This window comes from Electrophorus electricus, chromosome 18 (assembly GCF_041902795.1).
Source record: "Electrophorus electricus isolate QZ-2024a chromosome 18, ASM4190279v1, whole genome shotgun sequence".
Classification (NCBI taxonomy): domain Eukaryota; kingdom Metazoa; phylum Chordata; class Actinopteri; order Gymnotiformes; family Gymnotidae; genus Electrophorus; species Electrophorus electricus.
In genome coordinates, this window is record NC_137514.1 from 15446905 (window position 1) to 15456532 (window position 9628).

General features: G+C 38.5%; 2 protein-coding genes across 2 annotated transcripts; both read left to right on the forward strand.

Moving 5' to 3' along the window:
• The first annotated feature begins 5229 nt into the window (after positions 1 to 5229).
• LOC113568893 (histone H4-like) lies at positions 5230 to 5541 on the forward strand. Its single transcript, XM_081701140.1, has one exon. The coding sequence runs from the start codon at positions 5230 to 5232 to the stop codon at positions 5539 to 5541; it is 312 nt and encodes a 103-aa protein (XP_081557266.1).
• A 535-nt stretch (positions 5542 to 6076) lies between these two features.
• Positions 6077 to 6912, forward strand: LOC113569133 (histone H2B 1/2-like). Its single transcript, XM_026997233.3, has one exon. It carries the CDS (start codon positions 6078 to 6080, stop codon positions 6450 to 6452), a length of 375 nt encoding a protein of 124 aa, XP_026853034.2. The 5' UTR covers position 6077; the 3' UTR covers positions 6453 to 6912.
• Positions 6913 to 9628: the final 2716 nt, after the last annotated feature.

Sequence of the window (9628 nt, forward strand, 5' to 3'; positions counted from 1 at the left end):
GGTGATTTGTCCTTGCAAAGCATTATTGATGAGTTTATGAAACGGGACTTTCCTGCTCCAACCTCTCCAACAACCAGGATCCTGATATGCTTAACATTCGGACTACTGAGAATGAATTCACTCAGTTTTTCTTTTGACTGCTGTTTAGTCTAATTTGCTTTGAAGCATTAACCAAACGTCCCCATAGTAATGCATCAGCAAAGCATACAGTATTGAAAAGCATTTTTGATGTTCTCATAGGAAATTGGTTGAGCAAAAATTCAGTGCAAAGGAAAAAGTCAACAGGAGCTTGAAGGTGCAAGGAAATGAGTTCACTTAACCAATGCTTTCTAAATGTATAAATTAAACAACTGTCTTATACAAAATTAAAATTAAACCAACTTGCTCCCAAGGTGTTTTCCTCCATTCTTTTAGAAGTTCTGAAACACAAAATCACCCTCTAGCAGGAGTATGACTTTCACGTCAGCAAAATGTATCACTGAGAAATGAAACTGATACAAGTCTTTCAGAGATGTCTGTCATTTCTTCAAATGAAATAAATATGTACTGGTGCTATTGACTAAACAATTCTAGACATGGACGTGGTTTTCAGACCTGTTCTCTATTAACCATTGTGTGGTCCTATGACAACCTTTGTGTCTTGGTAGTAACAACTTTCATGGAAAAAAATCAATAAAAACAATGTTTCATTTTTTAAATGATTTGTTTTGTGTGAAAGTCATTAGCTTTCAAGTTGGGGAGAACTATTTAGTGGTGGCTCTTTTTGGACCTGACATTTAAACAAGATGTGCGTGCACGCAAACATATACACATAATAATGGTGAGTGTATGCTACTGATTGAACTCAAACAAAATTAAAATGCTCTTTTGAATATGCAGTATCTTCCCTTTATGACCTCACACATTATCCAAGTTTACAAACAATAGAAGAACAATTTCAGACAAAAGCAACATTTTCTGCAAGCATTGTTTGCTAATGGGGAATGCAGCCAGAAGCTATAAAGGTGCTGCAGATGACAATACCCCCAGTTCTCTTTTTTTTTTTTTGCAGAATCCATGGGTACACATCTCAGTGCCAAATAGCTTGTAGATGTGCTTTTTTTTCAGATGCTCAGAAGTGAACACGAGAACAATGATTTAAAAGAGGAGGAGGTGTCTGAAGAAGATGAGGAAGAATGCAACCCAGAGCATGGTGCATCATTCTCAGGTGAAGAGAAAATCCCTCAAGGTGAAACAGACATTTTTGTCCAAACTGTGGCCATATGAAAGGTCTGGGAGAAGTGAATGAAATGTCTTTCATACCTCTACAACACTGGACCTGAAGTAACAGTGGATACAGACTGATTCCATTCAGAGGTACATTTTTATTTATCTTTTATTTCATGTTCATGTTTTATCTATTATTTTGCTCCTCTTTATTGTTGTTGTTTACATACCTTATGGATAGCGGTAATGGTTCAAAAATGTGAGAGGACTAGTATTTTGTCGTTGAATTCTTAATTGTAAAACATAGAAAAATATATAACTGTTTTGGCCAAAATATTCATGACTACTGTTTCCTTTCAATATAATATAAACTCAATATAATATAAACTACTTTCTGTACATTTCTACAACTTTTTTAGGCTATGCTTTAGACTACTTAAAACATACCTCTCATCTCAACATTTCTCATAACTTCTCTTCTTATTCTTATTTGTTAAATAATGTGTTGATTGTTTTAATGTATTTTTTCTGCATCTTTGTCATAGTAAAGCGACCTTGAGTCTGTGACAGGTTCTATATAAAAGAAACTTATTATTATTATTCTTATTATTCTATAAGTGCCATGTTTCTGACGGAGCTCCACATTTTCCATTTAAATTGATATATTTCTAAAGCTAAAACGTGACTAAAAATACAAGTAAAACCGTCTAGAAGACCAATCGCCATGGGAGGTGATAAAATAGATGATCCTCTGCTTCCATCTTGTGGCCAAAATGGAAAACTTCCATAATATTCAATCATTAAGGGCACCTAGTTTTAATCAGAATGCTGTCAGAATATAAATGTACAATGAAGAACAATTGGCCAGTTTCTCTTGGGAGAAACAACAAAAAAAACAACACCAACAATAATAATAAACATATGGAGTGGGTATGTCCTTCTCAGAAATAATTTCTTGCATGCACTGTTCTTTTGATGTCTATCCACAGATTTTCAATGCTATTTGGATCAGGGCACTCTGAGGGCCATGGTAAAACCTTTAACTTGCACCTTTTGAGGTAGTTTATTGTGGATTTTGAGGTATGTTTAGGATCATTATCCATTTGTAGAAGCCATCCTCTTTTCAACCTTAGCATTTTTACAGAATGGTGTTATGTTTGCTTCCAGAATTTGCTGGAAATTCATTGAATCCATTGTTCCCTCTACCCATGAAGTAATTCTGAAATGTTTCTTGGCCTTCCAGACCTTATCTTGACCGCCACTATTCCTGTTAAGCACCATTTCATAATTACATTTCAAACTGAGGAAATGGCAACCTGAAAACACATTGCTGTCTTCCTATAGCTTTCTCCTGTTTTATGGGCCTGAAGTATTTTCATATTCATTTTCATTTTGCTAGGTAGCTGCTTAGAAGAACCCATGGCTGCTGGTTTCTGGGACAAGGTTAGAGGAGTCTGAGTATTTATAAAGCTTTGAAATTTGCATCACATGGCCTTTCCTAACAATGTTTGTAAACAAGCCATAAGCCTAACAGGCTAATGAAGGTCTGAGACTGTGGTCAAAGTTATTTGAGTGTTCAAATCTCCTAGGTACTCTTTTTTTTTTTCTACTTTTTTCACAATTGTATAAAACCAAACTAATACACTGACATTGATGAAAATGTTGAAAAGTGTTTCATCTTCTATTTTGTTCTTTCAGAAGACAGCTTAAATCTTTTTATTAACAATTTCCTTCTCTACCCTCACAATATGTTCTTAGCCAAATCTGTCTTCTTCTTGATTATGCGATGGTCTATTTGTGTGTGTGTGTGTGTTTTGATGTAGCTCAGCATTTGCATTTCCTGAAAGAAAAGCTTGCAAAGGGATGAGAGAAATAATGTTACACTCCTGGAGTGCTTTGCAGTAGGTTCTGCAAAGTTTGTCAGTAAATAAGATTTACTTACACAGTGTGTGTGTGTGTGTGTGTGTGTGTGTGGGGGGGTGTGGGTGTGTGTGTATGTTTGTGTGTGTGCGTGTGGGTGTGTGTGTGTGCGTGTGCGTGTGTGTGTGCGTGCATATCTCTGCATTTGCATTTCCTGCACGAAAAGGGATGAAAGAAATAACTACAAAGAATAACAATAGCTCTGGAAGAACAAGTACAATTTATCATTTATTTATTCAGGGTTTCACAAATATTACTGACACATGGTTCTAAGCTATCACTTTTGAACATGCCTTCAAATCACTTTGGCATCCAGTGTTGAAAACACGACTATCGTTATGACACAAGCTTTAAGATGTTCCACAAATTTAATAATAAATGGCTAACAGTTTTTGATTCCAAATGCAACTGTCCCTTCATGTCTCTTGAAGACAGAAATAAGTCAACTCTCATTTTGTTGTGGCTGGTTTTACAGTTTGGCCACAAGATGGCAGCGAAGGTCCATCTATCACAACATCCCAAACAGTATTATTTTTCTTGTTATTTGATTTGAAATGTACTTCTATTCCTCCTTCTCCTCCTCTTCCTACTGTTAATAATAATAATAATAATAATAATAATAATAATAATAATAATAATAATAGTGGTGGAAATAATGTTAACAAAAATATTCATGATAATAGGGTTGTTTCCTTGTGCTGAGTTCAGGTCGCCCTCCACTACAGGTTTCAAGCTTTACATTTTAAGTAAAGCTGCTTGACAGTGATGATGAAATTCCCAATACAGCAGATGATTCATACTCTTTACAACATTTTTTTGAGCATTTTTTTAGACTGCAGTCTTTGAAGGCCTTTGAAGGCTGTATTCAACCTTTAGGGCATACAAGTGTGTTTTCCTATGATTTACAAGCGTAGTGATGTCCTTTATTAATGCTTGAAAAGTGTCACATGTTCATTACTTTGGAGTGTTCTCTGTCTGGGTCTTCATGTAGCAATTGAACATACACATGTAGAACTCTTTTGAGACACATTTCCAGGTCCTCATGAAAGGTCAGTATGGTGTGTCATTGCATTGGAATATGTTCATTGGTCCTTGTTGTACAACAGTGGTTATCAGCAGCATAAGGCCTCAATGGATGAGGGTACATGGATGGAGTTATGGTATGTGAAAAAAGCAGTTAAGCTGGCACTGTTGCAGAGGAAGATGAAAGTGAGAAGACAGCAGATGAGTATGCACTGTGATAAAAAAAAAAAAAGTTTGCCTGTTTTCTGTGTGTAGAGGTCATATGAGGCTAGACATAAAAGTAGAGCTAGACCATGAAGAATGGAATGAGTGATGTGCTATCAAAACAGTTTGAGTTGCCTGCAAAGAATAGTTGTCCTCTGTAAGCAGCACAAGGAGTGGACAAATCACTAAACATCTCTTAACTGGACTATGTGGCTTTAAAATATGGGCCTTGACCCCACTGCCTCAATCTATTTGTGTGTTTTCCTAAAAATGTCATGCTCTGTCCATTTCTGTTATAAATTTGAAATTGAGATCTTCCAACCTAGCAATTTGAAACCCATCATGTTTCTCTAACCTGAACCACATGCTGTTCTTGGATTGGTGGGAAACCTAAGAGGCCTAGTGAACACACGGGTTAGGAGTGTGCATCTAATTTCTATATTTTCCAGCAAGAGTCTTTAAACTTGGGGGTTTTCAGCACCAGTGCTGAGGACCTACTTCCATTCTGACTCTTCTTCTTATTAGTAGCAGTAGTAACAGTAGTAGGCCATCTTATGCTGCACTGAATCTTTTGTTGTCTTTGTTTGTTTGTTATCGTTCTTTTTCTTCCCTTACGTTGTTGTTCGTTATTATTGTCTAAGCTATCTTATATTTTACATATATGAATTGCCGTTTTTGTGAAATAGTATGAAGTTTTTATTCCAGTCTGGCTAAGTGTGGTGCTGGAGGCGTTTGGAGGCGCGTGGTCTTTAGCTCCTCCTCCTCGAGTGCTCCTTGTCTTCAACCAGGTCCTTTAGAAGAGAATAATAGTGGCGCACTGCGGGTCGAAGCTTCATTGTTTCGCTTTTTTTCCGTGTAGTACAAGAAGCCTAAGCGATGTCTAGAAAAGGGAAGAGTGGGAAGGCCTTTAAGAAAGGAAGCGCTAAGTGTCACCGTAAGATACTCCGCGACAACATCCAGGGTATCGCTAAGACAGTTATCCGCCGTCTGGTTCGTCGTCGCGGTGAAAAGCGCATAACCGGTCTGATCTACGAGGAGACGCGTGGCGTGCTGAAAGTGTTTCTGGAGAACGTCATCAGGGATGCGGTTACCTACACCGAGTACGCTAAGAGAAAGACTGTCACCGCCATGGATGTGGTTCATGCTCTTATATTCCAGGGACGTGCTTTGTACGGCTTCGGAGGGTAAACGCTGAGTTCCAACGAAACCAACGGCTCTTTTAAGAGTCACCCATGCATTCAGTTAAAGAGCTTATCCATATGTCTATGGCCGCTTATAAGCGCTTAGTGCCTAAACACGCACAAAGGACATTTTGCCCTATATTGAGAAGAGCCATAACACGGTTGTGAACGTCTGTACGTTGCAGACTCCAAATCCCAGCCCAAAATAAGACACGATAATGTTAAAAACATCTTTCCCAAAGTAAGAGAAAGGAATCAAAGAATAAGCATTGTGGAGGCTTGGCTTGGCTTTCTGCACCTCCTTCTTAAGATGGGGCGGGAAAGTTAAAGACATGGCAGGGCGGTATTAAGAGGTAAACGCTATGGAGTAGCGGAGCAACGATAGGAGGTTCCTGTGAGAGGAGGGGTTGTTTTCTAGCCAATGATGGCTTGTCATGATCGAGGAGGGGAGGGTATGTTCTAATTAGAATACCAGAGTTTAAATAAACTGGGTGTTGAGGCCTCGTTTCTTATTCTCTTGTGGTTTTTTCAACGTTGAACGTCATGCCCGAACCAGCGAAGTCCGCCCCGAAGAAGGGATCTAAGAAAGCCGTGACCAAAACGACTGGTAAAGGAGGCAAGAAGCGCAGAAAGACCAGGAAGGAGAGTTATGCTATCTACGTGTACAAAGTCTTGAAGCAGGTCCACCCCGACACCGGTATCTCTTCTAAGGCTATGGGGATCATGAATTCCTTTGTGAATGATATCTTCGAGCGCATCGCTGGTGAGGCTTCTCGTCTCGCTCACTACAACAAGCGTTCGACCATCACCTCCAGAGAGATCCAGACGGCCGTGCGCCTGCTGCTTCCCGGTGAGCTGGCCAAACACGCCGTTTCTGAGGGTACGAAGGCCGTCACCAAGTACACCAGCTCCAAGTAAAGCGTCATAGTGCGACTTGACTAACCCAAAGGCTCTTTTAAGAGCCACCCACGTTTCCACCAAAGACATTTTCCATCGTGTGAGTGTGCATGTACGGTAAAATGAGAAAAGGAAGAGTTGTAGCTGAAGTAGCGCTTGTGTTCTTGTGCGCTGAGCCGTCGTCTTTCTTTCCCTTGTGCGCTGTGCCGTCGTCTTTCTTCCCCTTTCCCGCGCGTTTTATTAATTTATTTTCGTATGCTTTATTCGGCCGCATGTAGCTTGTAATTTAAATGAAACTTTGGAAGTGCTTGAAATGGGGACTTGGAAACCCGTTTCTCCCCCCCAGAGCTGGGTCGCAGTCTTATATGAAACCTTTTTTTTGTTTTTGTTTTTTTTTTTTAAATGTATTTCGTCACTTTAGGACACAAGTATCTTTGTGTATATACATTATTGGCTCTGATGTAACCTACAAGTATGTCAAGTCACCATGACAACTGTTGTAATCTTCATTGCCCACATTGCCATTTCCTGTTGTTACATTTCATTAGTAGCTATTAATATTCTTTTCACATGTTTTGCCTTGTTTGCAGTAGATGAAGCCTAGTCATCTGCTGAGAAGGGCTAATGGTCTAGGCCTACGTGACCCCTTTGCCCCAGATGTCATTCGCAAGGTGCATCTATAATGTCCTATGCAAGAGACTAAGAAGTCTTGGAAAATCTAGCATTTGTATGTGCACATATATGTGCGTGTGTGAGAGAGAGAGACAAGTTGGAGTTGTGCAAGGTATGTGTATTCTCGGAGTGGGATTACTGAGCCACAGAACTGTGACTCATAGAATCAAAGCATACGGGGAAAAAAAATCTAATTACAATAACCTTTTAGATATGACCCACTAAACAAACCTTATGACATAATTTTCTGCATTATGTCATCAATAAGGTGTTGACCTAAAATAAAAAAATCACAAGGCAAGTTTATCTGTTGCCGTTCAAAATACACAAAGCAATACAGAAGGTAAGGGTTAAACCCATGATGGGGCCTCACAAAAACTAACTTTGTCTCTGCTTGTCATTAGGGTTCTGATGCAGTTAAGGATTGCATCCCATCATATATTGCACTAAAGAAGTAAGTTAAGAGAAAACTGTCCAAATAGAATATCACTACAAGGCCTATTTGGAAGTAGGTTACACATGTGCCATACCATGGAAGTGTGGTACTGGAAATGTTATTGGGGTTTGCAAGAAGGTAAAGCTAGGAAAGAGATTAGGCTAATGCAGAATTTAGGGTTATGAAGAGGTCAAGTTATTTCCCATTATGGTGAAAAACAACTTGGGGTAATCCAATGTAGGGTTCTGATGAAGATATGGTTATTCACTTTAGGGTAGGCGTGAACTTGGGGTTACTCAAATAAGGGTTCTGATGACATCAGGGTAATGCCCATTAGGGTTAGAGTGAATTTGGGGTTATTCAAATGAGGGTTCTGATGAGGGCAATTCACGTTAGTGTTAGAACATGATTACCCCCAGCAGTGATGTGAGCTCGGACACCTGACGGTGCTCACGTGGTCGCCTCCCCTGATGAGGTGCACCTGATGCCAGACAAATAAGAGGACAACCACGTGTCGAGGAGCACCAGCCCGAGCGAGAGTGCCAGGTTTGGGGGCTTCCTTTGACTAAAACTGGGCTGATTTGACAGACACTTGTGTTTTTAAATGATTCTATTACGTTTTCATATCACAAAAACAAGCAATGAAAACACTATATATGAATGGCATTATAAAGCAATATTTCATAAGAGAGAATCTATACTTTATAATAATTTTTCATCTGTCAGTTCTCATAATTTTCATACGAAAAGTGAAGTAAGATTACATATGGGCTAAGTCACAGATAAACATCTTACATGAAACTCTCCAAAATTTTTACACTTCACACAAATCCGTAGTACAAACATTTTTTACATTTCCCACATTTTTCACCATGTCATCCTTGTCTCTCTTTTTTTTTAAATTTACTATACATTGTTTCACTACTTGTTCACTAGACAAAAAAAGTATTTTCCATAGTCATTTTAGCTCTTGTAGACCAAATTTGCTTCACAATTGTGCGTATACCTATCTAAAACAAAATTATCTTTTTACAATGTATGTTCACATTATAAGCACGATATATTATGTTTTTGTGATTAAATTCTATGTTTAAATCAAACCTCCTGAACTGTTCCCATATTTCTTTAGATCTATAGCAGTCCACTAACAGATTGTTTCTTCCCTATTGTTTCTTTCTCTTTACAATTAAGCATTGGACATTCGGCCGTCTTCACAAAGCAACTCCGTTGAACCACAGACATCGTTGGTAGCCTAACCACTTCAGCAAGCCACATCCTAGCCTTTATTTTCTCTGAAACATGTTCTCCTGATAGCAAATTCAACAGATTTTTATTCTCCCTTTCATTGCAATCCCCAGACTGTATCTGCCCTCTGTACTTATGATCTGCTATACTTTTATAAATAGTTTTATTCGATTGCGTTCTCCAATCGATCTTCCAACTTTTACATTTATCCACAAAATCTGAGCACAAAAGTTTATAGTATGGTACATTCTTCCTTTTCTTTCCTTTCTTCTTTTCCCAGTCTGAGATTTCACCAATCCATTTAGCTTTCCTACCAGTGCTTGTATTGACATGTCTACAAAAACTTATTTTTAATTTAAGCCTCCATTTTCTTTATTCTTATATACACATTCCCTTTTTGTAGCTTCTCTGTTATTACCCCACATTGTTCTAATACATATTTTATTCAGTTCGGTCACTTTTTTCTGCTGGAGGAAAAACGATGGACAGAAATAATAGTTTTGATAAAATGAATGTCTTAATTAGTTTGATCTTCGATTTGTAGCTCACACCCCAGTGTATAATTCTCTTTGATTCCTCTTTGATTTCCTGTAGCTTCCTCTGCCAGTTGCTCTCAACTAAATTTCTGTTACCGATATAAATTCCAATGATTTTAATTTCCTCATGCATACTGATACATAGAGCACTCCTTCCTCCTTGTTCCCCAATCCAAACCGCCTCAGTCTTGGAATGATTCAAAGATGCCTCAGATGCACGTTTGTACAAGTCAAAATGTTCGCACATCCCATCTAACTCTTTTTGAGTTGTTACATCATCCGCATTAACTGTTCACAGTAACATATAT

Bases quoted from the DNA above. Each gene is read 5' to 3' on its own strand.
- LOC113568893 (XM_081701140.1), top strand. From the start codon at position 5,230: ATGTCTAGAAAAGGGAAGAGTGGGAAGGCCTTTAAGAAAGGAAGCGCT.
- LOC113569133 (XM_026997233.3), top strand. From the start codon at position 6,078: ATGCCCGAACCAGCGAAGTCCGCCCCGAAGAAGGGATCTAAGAAAGCC.